The sequence below is a fragment of the Mus pahari genome, chromosome 5 (genome assembly GCF_900095145.1).
Source record: "Mus pahari chromosome 5, PAHARI_EIJ_v1.1, whole genome shotgun sequence".
In the NCBI taxonomy this organism is placed as follows: domain Eukaryota; kingdom Metazoa; phylum Chordata; class Mammalia; order Rodentia; family Muridae; genus Mus; species Mus pahari.
In genome coordinates this window covers 49,371,074-49,394,615 of record NC_034594.1, presented here as the reverse complement: position 1 = coordinate 49,394,615, position 23,542 = coordinate 49,371,074, and the positions used below count along the sequence as shown (strand labels likewise).

The 23,542-nt window shown below is 35.7% G+C and overlaps 1 protein-coding gene across 3 annotated transcripts in view; it reads right to left on the bottom strand.

The window, feature by feature from the left end:
* Vwc2l (von Willebrand factor C domain containing 2 like) overlaps window positions 1-23,542 on the bottom strand; it is a 156,077-nt gene that overhangs the window by 131,075 nt on the left and 1,460 nt on the right. For 2 of the 3 annotated variants that reach the window (XM_021198805.1, XM_021198808.1), the window contains exon 2: window positions 21,599-22,068. In XM_021198805.1, the coding sequence (XP_021054464.1) occupies window positions 21,599-21,988 (390 nt within the window). In that variant the 5' untranslated portion in view covers window positions 21,989-22,068. The remainder of the gene's footprint in view (window positions 1-21,598; window positions 22,069-23,542) is intronic. The other variant, XM_029538877.1, reaches the window with a different exon arrangement.

Below are 23,542 nucleotides of genomic sequence, written 5' to 3'. Positions count from 1 at the left end.
CTTCTGTACGTAGTGAGTTGTTCTGCATCATTGTTTCTACTCTGCAGAGAGGAGTCTGGACACCAAACCTGCCTGATGTTCATTTGGTTTCCAGAGCACTGACTGCTTTACCTTCCTCTGCAGAACAAGACAGTAGTAGAGCACACAAAATAGTTTCTGTGATTGATTGTTTCTGCTTCCTAAGAAAGGTAGATTGCCAAGAAATGAGAAAACATTAAGTACATATCCTATCCCTTCCTATGAATGCTTGTTCAAGGCAAATTCAGCCTAAATGGCCCTTTGTCAGTGTGAATGTTATCGAACATTTTAGCTGGGATCCTAACATCCAGATCCAGCCTTATGACATAATTTCTGAGTACATTACACCTTGCCTGCTTGCTTTGAGAAGTGAACTAAAATCAATTGACCTAAAAAGCCACAATTTAAGCAAGAGTCAAAGACTCTAACATGGAAATGGAAAAATAATTATAATATAAAACTGAAAAGAGTTTCCATCTGTACAATACTTACCAACCATGAGTGAATGGATTTTCAGTTCCTTTTCTAGAAAATACCAGTGACCCATTCATCCTATATAGATTCCTGCACTAACTACCTCTTCCTGAGTCCTAGGTTTCGACTCCTAGCATTAAAAATCCATGCTCTAACAAGCTACACACTGACCATACTTTCCCACTCAACTATTTACTCTTAGGAACTTCTGCCTGAAGCACTATGCACAATTTTTACACTTACAAACTGATTAAATGAAACCCCTCTTTCCATCCTTTGTGGTTACTATCCAAAATTCTGATCTATTCCGGTTTCCTTTTTCCAGTTAGGTAATTTGAATAATGACCCTGTCTCAAGTAGTTTGTGTGGCATAGAAAACAGTGAATTGATCATTGTAAACATTAATCTGCACTTTGTGCTTGAAAAACAATAGCCCAACAGTAATTGTCTTAGTTACTGGATTAGTTTACAGAAGCTGCAGTAAATTATTGCTATGTCTTAGCATGATACATTAGCTTATTGCAGGTAAAACTGTGCTGGTTAAAGCTCTGTAGAACAATATGTTGCATTATCCCATGCTTTGTCATGCTTTTGTAATGTATTAGCTATTACTATATTATGCAATTGTATATTATCAATTTTCTTTTTTCCCTAACCCAAATAAAGGAAAATTTATTTAATCCTCATCTCATAGATGACTGAATAGGTTGGCAGACACTCAACAGTTTTTTTTTCCAGGTCCTATAGATAAGCACAGGATAGAGATTTGAAGATAGGAGTGTGATCAAATTCCAACCTCATGTTTTTCAACAAGAAGTACCATTCATTGTGCCCGCCTTTACATTTTTGTAAAGATACTTTTTAAACAGAGGTGAGTTGGAAGGAGCGACCACTGTGCTACTTTGATTCTTAGTACAGATTTTTAAAATCCCTCCAACCATACAGTGGAATAAATACAGGTTTTGGTACTTCCGACGAGTCACATCTTTAGCATTGAGCTGGTTACAATTTTTCTTTTATTGGATCCTTCAATGTGAAAACTACAGATTACCTAAAAATATTCCCATAAAAACCAAAGATTAAGGAATAAAGCCATCTTTAGAGGAACAGGGAATGCTGAAATAAGAAGATGAGACAATATTCCTTGTACTTTTCTATCTTTAAAAAAATAAACTGTGGAGCTATTGTCAGCTTGGGAAGGCAGATGATGAAATTATACCAGTCTAAAATTTTATTTCTTCTTGCAAAGAAATCACAGAGACTGCTTTACTTCTTTGCAATCGTTAAAAAAATAATATAATACTCGATACATTTAGATTCTCATAAAATACATTTGCAATTATGATTATAGATCATATTTATTTGTTAATACACATACTAGATGGCATGAATTCTATGTGCACCTTATAAATCTGTTGTATCTCCAACAGTGGTGTTGAATGGTTAATGTGGGGTTGTAAGCAGGGTCTATGTAGTTCATCTGTAATTTCCCACTGTCACCAAATACATATGTGACCAATGCTGTCCTTGTTGGCACTGATCACAAACATCTCTCATTCCTGAACTCAGATATGTGTATACATTCAATGAATATGATTCGATAAAGCAAACAGTGACTTAAGTATCTGCTTAGGTGACTAGAATGTAAATTTTCTCCCTTAGTAGCAGAATGGGAAACATGGGGAGATGCCTGTGGTTAAAAATGGATAGTTCCCAAAGACCTTGAAGCTGAAACTGAACTTCAAAGTGATCATGACCTGAGGATGTTTGGTGAACAGGAGAAAGCGATTGGAATCCTAGAAACCGTGTTGTGAATACTCCATGACATTATTGATTGGAAAAGCAGCCCAGGAACCAGAAACATAAGTTACTGGAGTAACAAAATAATTTTAGAAAGTTATCAACTATTTTCTTCACGAGAATATAGGAGCTAACATTGTTATCACTGAGAGTCAGGGTAAGATTCCAAGATTATGCTTTTGCACATTGGTTGGTGGGAATTGTTCATGTGTTTATAAAAATGGGCATTTGTTTTTGCATTCTGAACACTTGAGAAACCCTCTTTATAGCTGAGGATACTCTAGATCTGAGATCTAGATAATCAATTGAGTCACTGGGAGTTATGGGTATCTGTTGGTGCCATTGTTAAAAGTATTCAGGAAGAAATGACCACTGTCAGTAAGACTTGTCATACAAATTCCCATCTGAAAATTAGCAGAAGCATATGGGTACCCTCACTGTAATTTTTCTGTCACCCATACTGCCTGTTCAAAAGCCTCCTTTAATTCAAGGAATTATTTCACTAGCTTTTGAATGTTTCTCATTTGTTCTCGCCTTTTGCCTTCATAGGTTTAAGCTGCTTATAATATATTATTTAGTTCTGAACTCTCAGCCCTAGAAGACATCTTAGAATGACAATACTTAAAAAAAAATCTGTAAGTTTGCAGAATTGGTGCAGAATCTGTGTTTCCTTATCTGCCAAGCCACACCTCTAGCAGCTTTATCTGTGCTCATCATGTGTGGAAAGGATTTTGACTCAATGCCATGTTCGTGTGTTATCAACATTTTATAAAGCACACTTGAGGGAACAGATCCCTGAATCCAAGTCGTGAAATAACTATTTGGGCTCCAAATATTATGGCAGTGAACATAAACTCACTCTGTAACTGTAATTTTAAATTTCATAATGTTCATTGTGCTGATCACAGGTAAGTCAGTCTACAAGCACTGCATCAGCTAGCTCATCTAGCAGTAGGTGATTGTAGGCTTTTATTGCACTAGAAAACACTGTGCTAACTAAATTTAAAGCCCAAGTGTATGCAGAGGAATTACTATAATGCCTGAGAAAAAGCAGTATATGATGTGTGCCAAGATGAAGGGTACTTATTAATCACAGTGTTTTTATAGTATATTATAAAATACATTTTAAAGCAAAAAGTCCCAGTTTGAAACATACCCATTTATTAAAATTATTATTATTAAAAGAAGAAACAAATTATCCCCTACACACAAAAAAACCACACCCTGAATATTTTTGAGAGACAAAATTTGATTCCTAGAAAGGTTTCTGAAAATACTGTTGAGAGCTGATGGATTGTCACAAGGATGGGTGGAAAATATAATCTAGAAGTCAAGTTTTACTGCAATAACAAAATCAATATGATTTTTGAACCAAGTCATATAAAGCTTTGTGCATTTGGGGTTGCTTCATTTCTTTGATCATGAGCAAAAGTTATCAAAGAGCTCAGCTTCTTTTAACAAAGCAATCCATTCGAACAACCATTATTTTTTTTTTTAAATCTAATCCCAACAAATAAGAGGCATTGCTTCATGAAGCATTCTTCTTTTGGAGATAATTTATGGCATAAATTTTATCACTTTATGGAACAAGTCTCATTACTTCTAAACCGGATGAGAAACTTGGAAGGCGCTATTTCAAATTTGCTGATGCCCGTCAGGAAACTCACTGTTCACTTCATTAAAATATACATCAAATTACAGAGCACAGGAATATTTAGCATCCACTGCCACTCCTGTAGATGGTGATTTGCATGCTGTGGATGCTCCCAAGTAATCAGCAGACCTGATGGGGTTCAACCAAAACTCACAATCATGTGAAAGATGACCCATAGCACTTGATTAGTATTCTCTTTTGTGTTCCTGATCCAATGAGCTTGTGCTAACCCCTCCAAGGGCCTGAACTACCCACTGCAGTGTTTTTAGAACATTGAGGGTGCAACTCATCCAATCATGGAGATACAACGGGAACTTCCTTAATAATATTAATAATGCTGAAGCAAATAGGAAAACCTGAAACAAATTGCATGTCTATATCTACATAGCAATATGTATCTATGCTTATATATATATCTATGTCATCTATCTCTCTCTATATATATCTATTTATGCTTATATATTTATATTTGCTCTATACACCTATGAACATTTATACATATCTGGATCTATATAGCTATATCTTTATATACATAACATACACATCTACCCATATCTATCAATTGATATCTATCTCTAATCTATATATGTCTTTCCCTTTGTCTGTATGTCTAACAGCAAATGTATATATATATATACACACACACACATTTAAACAATGAGTTAAATAGCAACTGTTCTGGCTTTTTCTGAAGGAGTTTGTGATTTGAAAATATATTAAGTGGTATTATTGGCAATGTGCCTATCCAAACTCCTTTCAGCTTTGCTGAAATTAAAAGCATTTTGTAAAAATAATTGTAAAAATTAAAAAAATGGTTTTACAAATATTTATCATCATGTATTATATATAAGGTGAAGCATATAAAGCTACAAAGCTATACATTAGCAAGTATATAAAGCTATACACTAGAAAGTATATAAAGCTATACACTAGAAGTAATCCCTCTATATTCTCAATGAATGACTACCCAGAAGTTATGATTTATTCAGGCCACGTGGTGTCTCCACACATCATTATTCCCAGCACTTGAGAGATGGAGGCAGGTAGAAGTCTGAGTTTGAGGCCAGCTTGGTTCATAGAGTGATTTGTCAGACGGCCAGGTCTCCACAGAGAAACCCTGCCTCAAAACAACAGCAACAACAGCACCACCACCACCACCACCAACAACAAAGACTTACAGGTATATTTTGATAATTTAACCAGAATGATTTTTATCAGAATAATTACTGCTATTTTTCTAATGAAAAATTAACTTTTATTTTTTATTTTACCCAAGCTCAAAGAAAATACCAAAAAGATCAGAAAGCAGATGAAATGCCAGACTTAAAAGTTGTCATTTATCAAACACAAAGAAGTTTCTTTGTTTTGAAAAGTTCAGTATTTTAATTTGATGGTAACATTATTTTAAATGTATATTGTTTCCTTGAAAGGTTTTCCTTCAAAAAAACAGTAAACATTTTGGCATATTTTAAAATATTTTGTAGTTTTTGAGAATTTGACACAATATATTTTGATCATATTTACACTCACTTCTCCTCAACCCTCTGGGATCTATTCCCAGGTCCTTTCCCACAGTCCGGTATTCTTATTTTTAACAATAAAGAATAACTGCTCAACTGCAATGACATTTTGCACTGCAATTTGATACCACATATTCTGATAACTGGATGATATGTAGAACCAGAGAATTTTTAAGAAATCCCATGACCAAAATGTAGCTTTTCTGAAATGTGACTAGGTTCCAGAAAAACAAAATAAAAAAGATGAGGAAAGTATAACCAAATGTGTACTTCTGTTGCAGAAAGAGGTGTATTGTTTGACTAGGCAAAGCAAACTTACAAAGAAAATGTCAGGGAGTTTTTTTGCTCCTTTTAGTTGCTACTAAGAGTTTCAGATGAGAATCTGAAAGTATAGAGAAAGGTTACAATGAAGATTTGTGAAGTGCCACACCGATACCTGTGAAATACTCTAGAGAAGCAGCAGCCTGATATCGCTTCTCAACAAGCTGCTGCGACGCTACACGTGGTAAGTGACCAACCTATGACTGCAGAACTGAGCATGCTCATTGGAGCCTGGATGTCTCTGCGATGAAGATGCTCCATGGACCACACATTTATGCAATAAGAAAAAAAAAAAAACTATGCAGGTGTATAACTTCAAAATGTTTCTGATACCACTGGAAAGGAGAGATTGTTCATATCAGCTGATATGCAGTCACTGACACGAGCCTTTAAAGGAAATCTAATGGAGTTACGGGAGAATATGAGACCATGAGAATTCTATACCCTCAAAGAATCCTATCATCAGCGCCACTTTACAGAACTCATTGGAAGGAAATGATGGCAGAAAAGAGAGGGATTAATAACACAGTTACCTAGCATTGCCCTCGTGGCAGAGAATCCAGATCCTTTAGAATATAAGAGTTGGGACAACCATACCTGTTGCCCTGGGAAAGGAGGAGAGATCACTTCCTAAGAACTCTTTGCTGCTGTCTCAGTTTTCTCTAGGCAAAGATTTTCTCAAAGTTGAGTTATTTTCTTCCTATTCAATTTGGCAATAAAATTGTATGTGGATATGCGATGAAGAAAGGTAATTAAAAGTTAATTATATTAAGCACTTTATAATTGTTAATACTGAAATATATCATGGTTCCAAGAGTAAGGCGAAACAATTTCCCCGTCAATTTTATAGCTCATTTTCCCCCACACTTAGTTCATAGCTTATCCTGTTCTAAGAAAATATATTGGGATGGCTTATGGGCAATGAAAGTCAGGTATATTTCAATTAACAAAACCTTAACTTAGAATTTTCTTGACAAACTTCCACGCATTGGCAAGCAGTTCTGTAAACTTGTGTGACTGTTGTTTGTGTGTTGTGTGTTGTTGTTTGTGCTGTCTGGTGGCTGGGTGATGCAGCCTGAAGACATTGGGAGGCGATTGTGATTTTTACCTTCAACAGATTAACTTTCTTCAGCGTAGGTTTTCTTATTCTTTTAAGAAGGGGCTGATACATTTATAATCTTTTAAGAAAGTTTCTAATTTGTTCTGCTTTATTTGTTTACTTTTGTGTGATGGGTGTGGTACATGTGCCACAGAGCACATGTAAAAATCAGTGAACAATTCATGGGAGTCAGTCCCCTTACCCTTAACACTGAGTTTTCTCTGTGGATTGCTTCAAGACTCCAAGGGGATAATGCAGTATGTGGAAGGCAGGTATCCTATGTGGCTTCGGCCTTGTCTTCATCATAGCCCACAACTGAATAGTAATTCTTCTGCTCCCACAGCCCCTGAGATGACTTGAAATGCTTTGGAGTTTCTCCAGGGAGTGTGCAGCTCATAGATCATTTAATTAAATTGTGACATAATATTCTGGGCAGGGGTGGCCCATGCCGTTATTTGTAGCACTCAGGAAGAAAAGGCAGGTGGATCTCTGAGTTTGAGGCCAGTCTGGTCTACAAAGTGAGTTCTAGAACACCCAGGGCTACACAGAGAAACCCTGTCTCAAAACAAATAAAACAATGACAAAGCTAAATGGTGGTGGTGGTGGTGGTGGTGGTGGTGGTGGTGGTGATAATGGTAACTAAAACTAAGATAACATTGACTTCAATTATACATTATTTGACCTGTTCAATTTGTAAAAAAGATATCATCAGGGTTTTTTAAAGTCATCCAAACATGTTGCAACCTCTTACATGTTTTAGTGTTTGCATGCAAACAGCAAGTAGATTGGGAATGATGTTGGATGACACTTTTAGACAGTTTAATAAATTTTTATATACTAAAGAAACTTCAATCTTTCATTGGCTTCTTCATAAAAAAAGAATTTTGAAAAGGAAAGATAGCTTTGGTTCATGGTTATCGGAGTCTTGATTTTCTATCTTCCAGCTTTAATGCCGATGTCCTAGAGGCTCATTAACAAAAGAAATATTTCTCATGATTATCCCTTTTCTCCTTAATGAAGCTTTCTAAATCTCAGCAGTCAAAGGTTTGCTATTTTAGCATGGGTTTATTTTTAATGCTGGAGGAAAATTAAAGTTAGACTGAACAATTTTAATTTCCCCTGTCATACTTAGGAGAAGGAGCATGGAAGCCAGTATTAAGTGAATATAAGTGGAATTTCAGTAGTTATTTATTGTTGTTGATATTTTATTTTTCATATCCATGTGCATGACACCTGTATATAATGTGCATGTGTTTGTGTATGTGCACAAGTGTGTGGATATCAGAGGACAGCTTCAAGACTTTGTCCTCATCATCTACCTTATTTGAAACAGGGTCTCTTGGTTTTGTATGTCAGGCCAGCCTGGTTTCCCTAGATTTCCTGGTCTCCACTACTCATCTCACTTTAGGAGTTCCAGGATTAGAGACACATGCTAATGCACCCAGCTTTGATATAGGTTCTGGGGAACTGAACTTATGACTGAGTAGTTGCATGGCAAGTGTTTTACCTTCTGAACCATCTCATTAGCTCTGATGTATAGATAAAAAATAAGACATCAAAGTTTGCAAAAGTAATCGCAGTTAACCCTCGGTGGATTCAGGGTGCAGTTTGTGTTTTCAGTGAATGAGGATGTGCCTTTGGTGTACTTGTATATGTCGTGATGATGAGAATTTTAAAATGAAACCAACTCAGCCCTGAAAAATTGTGAGTAAGGAAACAATTTGCCTCATGTAGCCAATGTGTTGCATTTTCTGAAAAAGATATGGGACTAAAGATGCAATCAGTGACTTGTAATTGAATAGACAACAATAAAGGAAATATACCTATATCTATACTTATATCTAACTCTATCTCTCTTTCTCTCTCTCTCCTATCTATCTATCTATCTATCTATCTATCTATCTATCTATCTATCTATCTATCTATCTATCTATCTATTAATGTATGCATGTATATATATTCATGTGACACTCGAATGCTCTCAGCTCTGTTTCTTTTAGATTTTGTTACAGAGAATTCTCCAGGCTGATAAGGTGTAGTGAAAACAGTCCTAGAAAGAGTCAGCATTGGCCCCTTGATTTGTCAGACTTAGAAATCTCTATTTTATATGACAACAAGAAGAAAACCACAGATTGCTTTGAATGCAGTTTTGAAAGTGAGCATAAATATATAAATAATTCAGTGCGTGAGTGCACTTGCATGACACATAAATCTGACCAGTGTTGTTTATGTTGCTGTCAGGCACAGACCTGATTTTGTTCATTTCACCTCCACATGCCCCGACTCTGCCACTCATCTGCCCTGCGTCTGACCTGGCTGCCTCTCCTGATCCTCATGCTATGGACTGGCACCATGGGCCCTCCCTGTTTTTTTACTCTTTAGCCTGGTGCTCTGACCACTCTTGGTGCTTCATTTTTTTCTGGTCATGCTTTCTCCTTTTCTTCATTAACTCTTCAGTTTTCTCTAAAAGTCTTTCAATACTTTGATATCACCACTTAAGGTGTTTTTCTTTAGCTCTGAAATATAATGTCTCCTCTCTTTAATCAAACTCCTATAGCAATAGCATGAAGACACCACTGTCAGAGGCATTTATACCACTTGTGAAGGGAAACTTGTTGCCTTCTTTATATTGATATATTGTTCCACCTTAATGTAATAAGAGTGTTGACTATGGCAACTTATTTTTAAGAATGCAATAATGGACTGAATCTTGCATACACTATTTACACATCTTTGCTTATTAACACAATACTAAATGTATGTAGTATTATATTGAAACATAACATTAAAATTGTATTACAATCAAAGGGGGATACATGGGAATAAAAAGATGGACTTTTATAAATTTTGCATCATCACACTATTTGTGAATAAATGTAGTTACAATTGAACACCAATGAAAAGAACCTAATTACACTTTTTAGAATTAACTATAGAAAGAAATGCGGCTTAATGTATGTGCTGTTACCCAATACAGTAAATAGACAAATCTGTTTGTCTTTTTAAATTTTCACATTTAAAGAGCGATGCTTTAGACTACTCTCTGGTGAAACCAGATCTGTCTTTATCAGTCCTGGGAAAGGTTGTGATGGTATAATGACAGAATTATTTGAAGGGAATATAAAGGGTGAAATAACTGTGGGTCATCAACAACAACTTTCTCTTTAGAGGGCTATAGTGTTTTGGGACACCTCAAAAGGAACCACAGACCACATATAAATGAATAAGCGTGACTGTTGCCAATAAATGTTTATTAATAAAGCATTGTGGATCGTGTTTGGTCATTATCTGTATTGTGCCAACTTGGGTCTTCTATTATTGGTAATTCATAACTAGCATCATTATTAATATCATCCTCATCTTGAGAAGTCATTTCTTAACTGAACTATTTTATGTAATACAGATTCATAAGTTAATGTAAGTAATAACATGGATACCGTTTTGGTGATTTCAAATAGAAAGAAGAGATTAGCTAAGATACATTAGTTTTTCTTCATTAATTGGCCCTCTGTGGGACAATTCTGTGTCAAACAGCAGAATTGGACTTAAATCATTAATAGATTATCTCTTAAATTATGTTTGCAGTTGTATGAACTTTAAGATATTAAGCACTGGATTATATGGAGCCTGATGTAGCCACTTTCTGTATCCAAGGCAAGACTAGCAGTGGAGGGATAAGGGCACCAAATCACCCACAAAATCTTTAACCCAAAATTTGTTCTGCCTATAAGAAGTGTGTAGACAAAGATGGAACAGAGATGGAGGGAATGACCAACCAATGACTGGTCAAACTTAAGACCCATCCCATGGGCAAGAACCCATCCCTGACACTATTAATGACACTTTGTTATTCTTGCAGACAGGAGCCTAGCTTAACTGTCCTCTGAGAGGCTACACCCAGCAGCTGACCAAAACAGATGCAAAGACCCACAGTCAAACATTAGATAGAGCTTAGGGAATCTGGTGAAAGGGTTAGGGGAAGGATTGAGGAGCCTGGAGGGAATAGGGACTCTACAGGAAGACCAACAGAGCCACCATACCTGGACCCTTGAAGGCTCTCAAAGACTGAATCACCAACCAAAGAACGTACATGGGCTGGACCTAGACTTCCCACACATATGTAGCAGATGTACAGCTTGGTCTTCATGCAAGTACCCCAACAATTGGAGTGTGGGCTGTCCCTGACTCTGTTGCCTACCAATGGGTTCCTGTTCCCCTCACTGGGTTGGCGTGTCTTGCCTCAGTGGGAAAGGATATGCCTAGTTCTGCAATGACTTGAAGTACTAAGGTGTGTTGGTAACCAGCGGAAGACCTTTGCCTTCTCAAAGGAGAAGGAGCTGTGTGAGGGGAGAACTCGGAGTAGAGGGGGACTGTGATCAGAATGTAAAGTGAATGAATGAATGAATGAATGAAATGATTAAATATATGGGAAAAGATGTTAGTAGATGTCTGAGGGAAAGATGTGTTGTATTGTCACATAAAAGTGATGTTTTTGGATTAAATTAAGGAGTAGTAGCAATGGTAGTAAAAAATGTCATTGGACTTTTATGAATCACATATTGTGTGTCAAGTACCAACTCCTAGGATCTTTATTTGGGACACTTGGACATCTAGCAAAAAAGAGAAACAATGTGTGCCTAAGTTGCCTGGCAGCTTAGTGGTGGAACCTGCTTTGAAGTCCATTTTTACCTGACTGTTGAGTTCTTAGCAGTTGAGAGATCTACACTAGCTTTCAGGCCTTTTTAAACATAGTCTATTGGTCTTAGTATTCGACTGTGTACTGTGCATTTCTAAAGGACCTTTCAAGATGCATCATTTCTCCAACTTCAGGTGACATGAAAACCATTGATAACTATTACTATGAGTTTCACTTGAGGTGGCAACAAAACACTCTGGAAGTCTACATTATTACAGGGAAATTCTAAAACTTACATTATTACAGAGAAATTTAAAGCTGGGAGAACAGAACATTCTGGGAAGTTTTAGTATCATTTCTGAGATGTAAACAATTTAAACATCAAGATGAAAGTGGAAGAAGTCAAGAGACACAGATGTTTGCAGCATCTCTTCATAAGGGACTGACTGTACTGACAGGCACCATATGACTACTGGCCAGCTTAGCAACAACCCTGATTCTAATACCATGGACCTACAAGCTTTTATGTGCCCTGTATCCACTTTTTCACAAGCCATTCCTACAATTTAGTGAGAGGCAGAAATTGACTGAGTGAAAAAACAATTCCCCTTCCCACATCAACTGTGGTTTTAAAATTTTTCAAAATATCTTCCAAGGGTGCCTATTTTAATTTGTTTGTTACTCCCTGGTATGAAGTTGTTTCAATTAAAATAATTATAAGTAGAATCTAATATGTATAAATATATTTTAAAATATATTTGAATACCTTAAAGTAATAACATATTTAAATACTAAAATATTTATATTATGTATGTAATAATTTTAATAATAAATATTTTAAAATATATGTAACAAATATAATTTGGTCTAACTATAGAAGTTTTCATTTTTATAGAGAAGATTTATTTTCTCTCCCAGCCCTTGTAAACTTAGGCTTGTTTCACAAATTGTATTCAATCTCAATCAAAGATGGATTTTAGATGTGCCAATATTTTATTGTTCTTGTATACTTGTAACTCTGGGTTGCCATGGTGACAAAACATGATATCACATTTCTATAAACAATTGGCTGAAATAAATCTTTGCGCACAACAAATTTATTGGAACAGAACATGCAAATGGGCTTGAACTTTCTTATTAAAGGTGACGGTAGCAAAATGTGACAAAAAATAAAAACCCATAGGAAAGTGATATAGTAATGTTGCTTTTGCAGATAATGAGCTGTGGCTTTATCTTATTTCCATGAAGTTTTGGTCAGTCTTTATATTATCACTTCTACAACAAAGCTGTTTAACAAACAAAGGTTTTTTTTTTTTTTTAATGAAATTAAAGTTGTAAGGTCAGTAAGAACACACACACACACACACACACACACACACACACACACACACACGCTCAGAAAATACAGTAAGAGTTCTAGTAAAGACATGATTTTAAAACTTAAGCCCCAATCCTGTTTAATAAGACAGGTACTTTTTTTGCATGTGGATGTGTGTGTTGTGTATGATATATCTATTTGTGTCTGTGGAGGCCTGAGGTTGCCATGAGGAGTCTTCTTTGATTGCTATTCCTCTTATTCCTTCAGAGAGACTCTCTGTTGAACCCAGAATTCATTTCTTTGGCTAATCTGGGTACCTAGACTGTTCCCAGGACCACCGCCTCTACCTCCCACAAGCTGAGATATTGGTTAGACCGTAAAACTAACTGATGTTAACATGGGTTCTGTGGTCTACACTCCAGGCCTCAGAGCTATGCTGAAGGCATTTTAACCACTTTAAGCCATTTACTAGCTAAGGTAGTTCCTAGCCACTCCTGCCACTTTTTTTTTTTTTTTTCCCAGACAGGGTGCCAGGAATTCTAGGCTGGCTTAACCTCCCTACTTAGCTGAGGATGACTTTTAACACCTGACCCTCCTCCTTCCACCTCTCAAATGATTATAGGCATGCATCAACATGTCTGTAAAAAGACAGTTTTTAAATTGTCCTAATTGCATAATAAGTTGATATGTAATAATATGCCCTTCAAATTATTGATAGTGTTTATTATTAGGGGATATTTGTAGTGACACTTTCATGTTGATTTTATAGACAGAAAAACAAAACAAAACAAGGGTTCATGACCAGATGGGACAATATGGAGAAAATAATGAGTTTCATTCAATGCACTTTTATACCTTTTAGACAACTTTTTACCAGCATGGACTAAGGTCATCTGAAATCTTTTTAAGGATGTGAATGGCTTTCTTAGGCCCTTTAGTATTTTCTTCACTCTTTTCATGATGTCATTAAGCCCTTATGAAGATGACTTTATTGTGATACGCTTTATGGCAGACTAGAGACAAGGACAGCAACAATAGAGGTGTGTCAGAATGAAATTACTGATGCTAATCAGGAGTGATGATAAGGTCCAAAGCGCAGACTCTAGAATAAGCAAGTCCTCAGTTAATATAAGCCATTGTTTGAGACAGCAAGCCCAAAGCAGCATCTCCATCAGCTCTTACTGGTTTGTCTTGAGCCTTTATGTGAGCACTAGACAAGCAAAAAAAAAAAAAAAAAAAAAAAAAAACCACACTGATAGGTTTCTCTTGTGCTGTCTCTCATGAATCACACTTTACTGCCTGATAGATAAACCGAGGAGTAGGAAAACAGAGTGAAAAAAAATTTAAATGTGTGGTTAGAATTTTAAGAAGTAGAAATAGAAGATTTACCTCACATCTCAAATAAGGAAAGAACACATATACATACATATGTGTGTATGCAAACACACATGCACACACACACACATGCACACATACATATGTACACACATGCACACATACATATTACTGTGTGTATGTAGCAATTTCAATGAAGACTATGTAGACTATGTATATTAATCTGAAAAACACATACAAACTATGTAGATGAGCAGAAACAAGATTTTTGAAAAGGAAGAGTGCAATTGTTAGCATCTTCTACTGTTTCATTGAGCATATACACAATTAAAGGTAGGCAAGCCTTTAATACATACAACTGGAGTTTGAATTTAGAAGAGCGATTACCAGGTAAACATTCTCCCCTGTCTTTTGAACTACTGTTGCATTAATAAGAAATGGGTAGTAATGACTGCAGACTTCCTAAGGCTGACCTCAGTAAGTTACTAACAGTAACATACCCTGAAAATCTCAGATGTGGCTATAAATCAAACAACAGCTTCCCCATGTGCACAGGGCACAAGCATCCAGTCACAAATCTCCAATGTCATACTTATCACAAAGTTACAACCATTAATAGTAGCAGTAAATTTTACTGTGTAAGTATGAGAAACTGTCATGCATCCACCCATATGGTACCTACCCACATGCCAGAGGACTATTATTTAAAACTGAAAACTTTGACTGCCAAGGGGATATTTTACCCACTTGAAAATAATTTATTCATAGAAATCTATTCTGTTGTTTTGGACATTTTAAAAAACAGTAATTATTTATTATTGTTGTTGTTATTATTTATTTTAAATAAATTAATGCTGGACTTAGCATATTTTATGAATTTTTTTTTAAAATTTCAAGTATATTTTCATGAGAAAGAGTGGCACCATGAATTCATAAGACTGTTTTCAGAAAACTATCTTCTAATCTCTGAAATTGGCCAGAGACCATGGAAAATTAAATCATGAATCACTAATTACAAAGGCCTAAGCCTTGGTGGGGATCCCCACCATAGTCTGGGGACACTGCTCAGTATCTGATGAAGCTATGTCTGTGCAAATAGTAGAGGCTCACTCTGTCATCTGGCAGTAATGAGGGAAAAAAGCTAATCCTTAACTCACTTGCAGATCATATTCCTGTTCAAAGGCCCAGTGTATCCTGGAAATCAGGAAAGGTATTTCTCAGAGCTAACAGTTATTCTAATCCTCTTCACAAAAACCTTAGTCATCTTTGTTACATAAAACTATGATTTCCTCCTTGATTGTCTTTGGACAGGATCTTTATGTCCCTTGGAGTCTCTACTACCCATTTGTTGAGACTGTATAGACTTTCTAAGGGATAACTTAAAAAAAAAAAATGAAACAAACCCTTCCATAGACTCAGAATCAATCCATTTCTGTTATTCAAATCAACTCAATGTATACACTTCAGCAAAAAATGCTTTTGACTGCGTTTATCTTGTGATAAAGCATTCCGTAGTTCCTTTGACTTTTGTAAGAGCTGATATAATAGTAGATGAGTGGGGTGTGATATATTGGGTTTTTCAGGTTGTTACCAGTTACATGTCACAGCTGAAAATTTTTTCCAGCTTTTCTTTGTCCCCTTCTTTAAAAAACCTTGCCCTCAGATCCCAAAACATGTTGCCTCCAATTTTTTCCATATTGAAAAAATAATCGGACAAAAACAAATTGAAAAATACTTCCCGTTTAAATATTTTAATAGATGGAATACTGTAATGTTAGGCATTCATGATAGGGTAGTAGGTAATGACAGAACTGGTATTTGTATCTCCTTGTAAATATACCCATTAACAAGCTAGGGCAATTCTAAATCTAACTGGTATCCACTTTTTTTTTTTTTAATGGATATGATGATTTGGCAAAGCATTCTGAATGTTGAGTAATTTTATGTCCTCTGGTTAATTCTTCAGGATATGAAAACTAAGTACAAAATTCAGGTCACAAACAAGGTATGTACCACAGTATGAAAATATGTTTTAATGTTGCTGAAGGTTAACAACACACACAAAAATATGTACCAGAGAAAATATTTATACTACATCCTCCAAATGAAAAAAAAATTAAAGTAGGTCTTATCAATTGTCTTTGTCTACTAATAGGAATATCACAAAAGTTACTCCAAACAGGGAAGGAAGGAGCTGGGACAATTGAATCCTGAATTTGGGGCATTGGATATTGACTACAGAGAACCACTTCAAAGTAAAACAGACTATGCTAAATCTGACACCTCATTCTGCTGCATGTAGTCTCACCTTCAGCGTATGACCTGAAACTAAATTAATACAAATTTTAAAGTATAAAGAAGTATCCACAAAGACCAAATCTTGCAGATTGAGAGTTATAAAAATACTGTTCAAAATAAATTATTTCTCCTTTGGGTTACTCAGAAGCACAGAGCTGAGGCAGACCTTTACATTTCTAATCAGTGTTTTCTACATAAGCCATTATATATGCTGTTATAATTCATTAACTATAGACTTTATTACAATGTAGGTCTGTTTCCATGTTGATTGGGTAAACATCAAAACAGAAGATGAGAGAACCTGCTATGTAATGACCTTCATCTTAACATAACATCATGAGAATACTGGGGTGTTTAGAGTTTTCCAGAAGAGTAGAACAAGGCAGCCAACTTCAACTCCTGCATCAATAACTGGAAAGAGTCCTCATTGCCTTTACACAGTGCATTGTTCTTCCTATCAGGTCATATGTAGATCAATCTGCAAGCTTACTGATCAGAAAAGATTCAAGTGCAACGAGGTATTTGGCAACTACCCAGGAGGAAACCTCACAAGTAAAACCCTAACCAGCCAAGACTGGCTTTAGGAAGCACTGTAGAGAGACATCAGGGAGCGGAAGCAAGTTAAAATGGATGTTTTACTGGGAATACTATGTACCATTTTGGGTTGCTTGGGAACCACTCTTTCTAAACCTATGTAGCTGAAACAAATCAGTCTGTGAATCTATCTACTTTTATGTTCAATCATGAGCTTGCTCATTATCCTATTTACTACCACTACCACCATTACTGCCACCTCTACCACAGCAACCACAAACAACAACAAAACAAAAGAGAAGAGTGAATGCTTGTTCTAATTTCCCTATTCTTAGGGTTAGGAATACAGGAAGTAAGAAAGAAAACCAAAGTATTCGTTGTGATGGAGGAAACCTGTGTGTTCTAGTAGAAGGATCAGGCAGCCCCATCTTTTTTTTTCTCTTTATAGTTATTGTTTCCCCTTTTAACATGAGTAATTGTAATGTGATAGAGGCAGTCAATGGGAGATGTGGAGAGCTACATGGGCAAGCTTCCTGCCAATCCAGATTTTGGTTGTACGATCTTAGTTACATACATTTATGGAGTGATGCTTTGGTTTTCTTACCTGGAGTTGTGTAGTAGGCATCAAGATGGGCTGTAGGCAAGTGAACAATGAATATCATGAGTGAACACACAGGGAAGGACTTCTGTTAGAAAGAGATTCAAAGAGGTTGCTGATAAGCCAAGTTGGACCAGTCATTCTCAACCTGTGGGTCGCGACCCCTTTGGGACTAGAATGATCCTCTCCACAGGAGTCATATATTAGATATCTTATATATCAGATATTTACATTATGATGCCTCACAGTGGCAAATTTATAGTTATGTGGTAAAAAAATAATTTACAGTTGGGAGTCACTGCAAATTGAGGAACTGTATTAAAGAGTCACAACATTAGGAGCGCTGAAAACCACTGCTTTAGATTATCCATAGGGATGTCAGATATTACCCTGAAAACTACCCTAATACCTTTATATTTGTCTATGTGAGTAATCTTGATCTTTGCTTTTGAAATTCTGAAATACTTTTGAAGTTTACGTACATGAGAATTATGTTAGAAAGGGAAATCGATTATTTTCCCCAGGAATGTTTATAATTTTCTAGTTGAATCTCTTTTCCTGATGTTCCTTGGGGGATAAAATCATATTTAAGTCTAATCTTAAATGTTGTGGACTGCTGCTCTAATGGCTTCCACCTAACGTTGACACACACCACAGCCTCATAGCCAGCCGTAGATCTTGGTATCACACCCTCACATCCTCTTCAGGCCTTGCTCTTCCCAGGCTCTGTCTTTGCTCCAGAAGTTTCTCCCTCTTTGGGAATTTTGATATCACCATATAAACTTTGATCATTTTAAAAGACAGCCCCAACCCCAACATTGACCATCTTGAAGAAAGAAGAAAGAAGTTTTTTGTTTTGTTTTGTTTTGTTTGTTTGTTTGTTTTTGGCAAGCCTCACGCTATGTGGCTAAGCATTTCACACCATAAGTCTTGGGCAGATACTGGCATTATAGTCATAAATGAAAGGAATGTCATTTCTATTTTGTAAATTAGGGTCTCGTTGTATGGCTGAGTAGGCTGGCCTTGTGAACCCATGATCCCCCATGTCTCTGATTCGAAAATGCTTAGATTGCAAGTGTATGCCAGCACACTTAGTCCATTAACTCAGTTTTGACAGTTTTTCTTTTCATTTGAGTTGTACGTTAATCTTGCCTTTCTTGTTAACACATTAACGTCTAGATGCTTTGATTTCCAGAACAAGTGACTTAGTATCTTAGATATAGTATCTTGAATAGTAAACGATACAACAAATACTCTTTGGATGAATATATTATTGTAAAGATTATCTCATATTACAATGTCCTCAATGATGTATCAGCAGCATTAAAAAGAAGTTTTGTGAATCTTTACATATTGGTTATGTGTTCCTGGTGAGGAAGTTGGGAACAAGTGGAAATGATAGAATTTGTCTAGTGTTTGCTTACTTGTATAGTTCATATGGCCAAATACAACATTTATAGAAGATATTAAATTCCTTCATCTGAAATTATTTTAAAGCTGAATTTTATTTATAAAATATAAGTAAAGACTCAGAAAAACTTAGAAACTTGAGTAAATACCTGCATATTTGAGAATGACAGAGAATGGAGAAGAACTCTCTATTCAACTCAAATGTTCTCATTGTCCTGGGCCTAATGATTTCATTAAAGATTTTTTAGCATCTCTTTATAAGGGAACTAATCATTACAATGGCTATTTTATGGTCTTACTATTTTGGGTCAGATCTTATATCTCACTGAAGAATTTGGGCTTCAAATCCAGTTGTTTCTGACCTTGACATAAAAGTGCTTTGGGAAGTTGAGTAGATTTAATTGCAAGAAAGCAATATTAAGAAACAGGTTAAACAATGGATGACTTTGTGAGGGAGGTAACAAACTTTCTTGGTCTTAGCGCCACATTCTAACAAGTTCGTCCTAGATAATATCTACAAATTTCTGTGGCCATGTGTTTGTAATAAAGAGAAATTATATATATATATATATATATATATATATATATATATATATATATATATATATATATAATCCTTTGACAGAGAAAGGTACAAGTGCTTTGCTATTAAGGGATATTTCATGAAGAATTACACTATTTGGGGGCTATAACTAGAAGCACAAAAATAACTAATGTTTTGTTCATATGTATTGTATTGTCTGAGGTGGTAACACAGGTACCTTTTAACGTTTTTATTTATTATGTGTATGAGTGTTGGCCTGCATGTGTGTCAGTGCACCACATGCATGCTTGGTACCTGAGGAGACCAGAAGAGGGTGTTGGATAACCTGAGATTGGAGGTAGAGATGGTGGGCTGCCATGTAGGTGCTGGGAAACAAACCCAGATTCCCCCTGAAAGAACAGCTGGTACTCCTAACCACTGAAGAATCTCTCCAGCTCTCAAAGTTATATTTTTGTTTAAGTAAATCTAGTATATAGAGGAATAAGTTGACTAAATTCATAAACCAGACTATCTATTGTTTTATATATTAAATGCTGATTGCCAAATTTTATCTACCAGAATCTATCTCTTGTGATCTTGGTTTGAGCTAGATATTCTTTCCAGAAAAATTCTATTACAGATAGTACATTAGATAAGGATTGCCACAGATTTTGTTCATGGCTTTACAAACTATAATGTGTTAAATACTATATTTACCGTCACTACCTGGAAGCAAAAATGACTTATGCCAAACTGTATATAATATTTTAAAGTCAATGTTGGCATTAGTCACTATATGATAATATGCTCTTAACTGTCGCTTGGTGTCAGGGTAGCTTTACTTGGTGTCTACAGCTTTTACTTCTTAATAACTGCATAGAAAAATTTTACAATACACAAAAGAAAAGTGTCTAGAATAACACTTATATTTAACAAAGTTGATCTAAGCATTAAAACCCTTTTTCCTCATAGGCAATAGAATGTGGTATAAAAAGCCAGGCATTCCTGTATAAACTGGAACAAGCTTGAACTCATGGCCCAGAATGGGATGAATACAATAAAACAGCCACACTCCAAACTCCCGAATGATGACACTTCAAATCTTTTTGCCACATGCTGATTTCTGCCACCATTTTACTTCGTAGAAAGAGTAGTTAGTTCAGGTCTAGAAACTGAACATTCTTTTCCAAATTTAAACAAGCAAACTTAGAATCAGCTGTACCTGTTTTTTACCTGTAATGCTATAAACCCTATGTCACAGAACTTTGATAAAGTAAGATGCTTTCATATTAAGCTTTCAGCATGAAAGATACTCCAAGACGCAAACTGTCATTACAATTAAGTAAGATATTCTTGATATATTAATTCATGCTCCCTGGACTCATAAGGCTTGTAGGACATTCTAATTAAAATTAGCCACCAGATAAAAGAGAACTCCAGAAGAAATAAAAGCAAACTCCATATTATTTGAAAATAAGACATGAAGAATGAAAGGAAAACTAAGTGTCATGTAATTGAAAAGTTGACTTCTCTTTTTTGAAGGCCATGATAAAGAATCAGTTCTTTATGAAGTCCTGTGAGTAAAACATTGGATGAGCAGACTGCTGAACCCTGCTCTATGACAAGTAGGCCCCATGACTTTTCTTGATGTAGAGATCACAGCTCTGAGTGCTTTTCTGTAGCATGCACAAGTCTACACAGTTGACAAATATGTCAAGGCCATTGGTGAACGGCTCCCAATACAGACTAATAAGCCAGAAAACTAACAATATGACAATTAATTTAACAGATGCATCCTCCAAACCATCAGTCTTCAAAACATATTTTGTAAAAACACAGAATGGCTTTGAGTGTTAAAACTGAGAAGATATTAAACATTTCTGAAAAAAATTACTGTGAAATATTGACCAAAGAACCAACAGGATTTTCTGTCAACCATGGTGCTACTTATCTACATAAAGGCACATCGTTGTATGCTTTCTAGATTTGCTTTTAATATAATCTGCTAAGCATGTTATAGTAAAAATTAGAATTCAATAAATATGGAGGGTAACTCATACCTTAAATTCCTCCAAGATTTTGTAATTTTTCCCATGATATTCACAAAAGTTTTTCACTTCTTTACATTCGGGACAGCATCCATTGTGTTCCACCTTTGTACATTTCGGATGAATTTTAGGGCATTCCGGCTGGTCACAGACAGGTCCATCTAGGGCACAGACACACGGACAGTTGGAATGCCCCGGGAAAAACCGTTCTCCCAACTTGTACACAAAGCCGCTGTCATCCACACACCCTTTCCCTCGATAGTCATCAAAGATCAGATTGTCATTACTGGAAGCCTGGTCACCTTCATCAGCAGGATAGTCTTCGTGACTGATGGCAGCAGAGGTGACCAATCCAGGGATGACCAATAGAAGTATGCAAGCTTCATGAATATGAAGAGCCATCCCCCTCCTCACAGACTTCTGGATGTTCTCCTAATATTAAACACACTCAGCTCCTTCCATGGGAATGCAAGAGGGGTGGGCTGAAAATAAATATTTAAAAGATAATTTGACATATAAAAGATAATAAAGATGCAGTTAAGCCCATGCTTTTAAAATCATTTGTATGGATTCAATTTGGAAGACACCGAGACTTCAAATCAACTAAGTTTATCCAACTGCCTATACTTTAATGTAAAGTTTGAATAGTGGACTTTGGCAATATATGTTTCAATAAAGTTCATTTATGGAGTTATTTTACTTAGGGGCCTTCAGGTTGTAATGTGCCTTTGAGTTCCAATGGTTGGGCCCTGTGTACGTTGTAAGAAGTGGTTTTACTGAGCCTTAAAGGGTGATTGTAAGAAGTTACTGATATATAGTTCAAGGATATTTGAAATTACATCCCTAGTTTTCTTTGAACTGGATGATTCAGTAATAGAATGTAGATGTTATAGTAACCTGCATAAAAACAAGAAATTAGGGTCAAGCATTAAACTCTAAAAGCAATGGAACTTTTTAAATAGTAGTTGGATGCAAGTTTAAATGAGATGGATCCAGTATAAAAGCTTTCTTTCTCGTGCCCATATTCTGGATCGTGGAACACACTGAATATAAAAAGTAGCACATCAAATCATGGTGAATAAGAGAAAATATATCTATATGATACAAAAATTAAAATTTAGTAATATGGATTTGTTAAAGACAGTCATTTCTACTCTTGTTAAACATCATTATTTTATGCAGGAGGTAAGCTCCTAGTGGGCAGGAAAGATATATCTACAACTTTTTATAGCCATGAAGATCTTGTAATCATGTCATATTTGAAGTTGATTCCTTCCATGTGATATGAATAACATTCACATGCTACTGAAAATATATTTGCATTCAGTTAATTTAGACAAAGGTGTCAGGAAAAAACTTTCTGTGGAAGTTTCTTAATAATGAAGCATGGGCATTCACAGACTATATGCCTTATTATCTGGGTAGCAATTACTGTTGTGGGCTTCCTGAGTGTTAGTATTTGGTAGTAAATATTGGTAATGAGGTTTCCTTTGAATATTTAGAGCAGCTAACTTATGTAAAGGTTCTGGGGAAACTATGATTTTGGGAGGAACAGATAAGGAAGGTTGTTGTAAAATATTTAATTCATCATTTAAATGCTATTGGCTTTCGGCCAATATCAGTAAGATTGTATGTAGAGCATTTTAAGATATTTAAGTTTCATTCAATATTTTATTTCCAAAGTATACTAAAAACAGTGAAAAATCACTTCCTTTTAGGCTAGCATACAACTATGATAATTAAATGTGATGAATGATGTTAAGAAACTTCATAACCTCTTAGAATATATTTGCATCCTAAGTTAGATATGCAAATTAGAGTAATAGTAAAATGGAAGGCAATGTATTCATGTTCTCTTTTCAGACAAGGTTGATAGTATTCTTCCAATATTCTCTGATATTAGAATTGCTTTTGGGTGAATTCCTTTGGGGTAATGATAAAGGAGATAGATTTCCC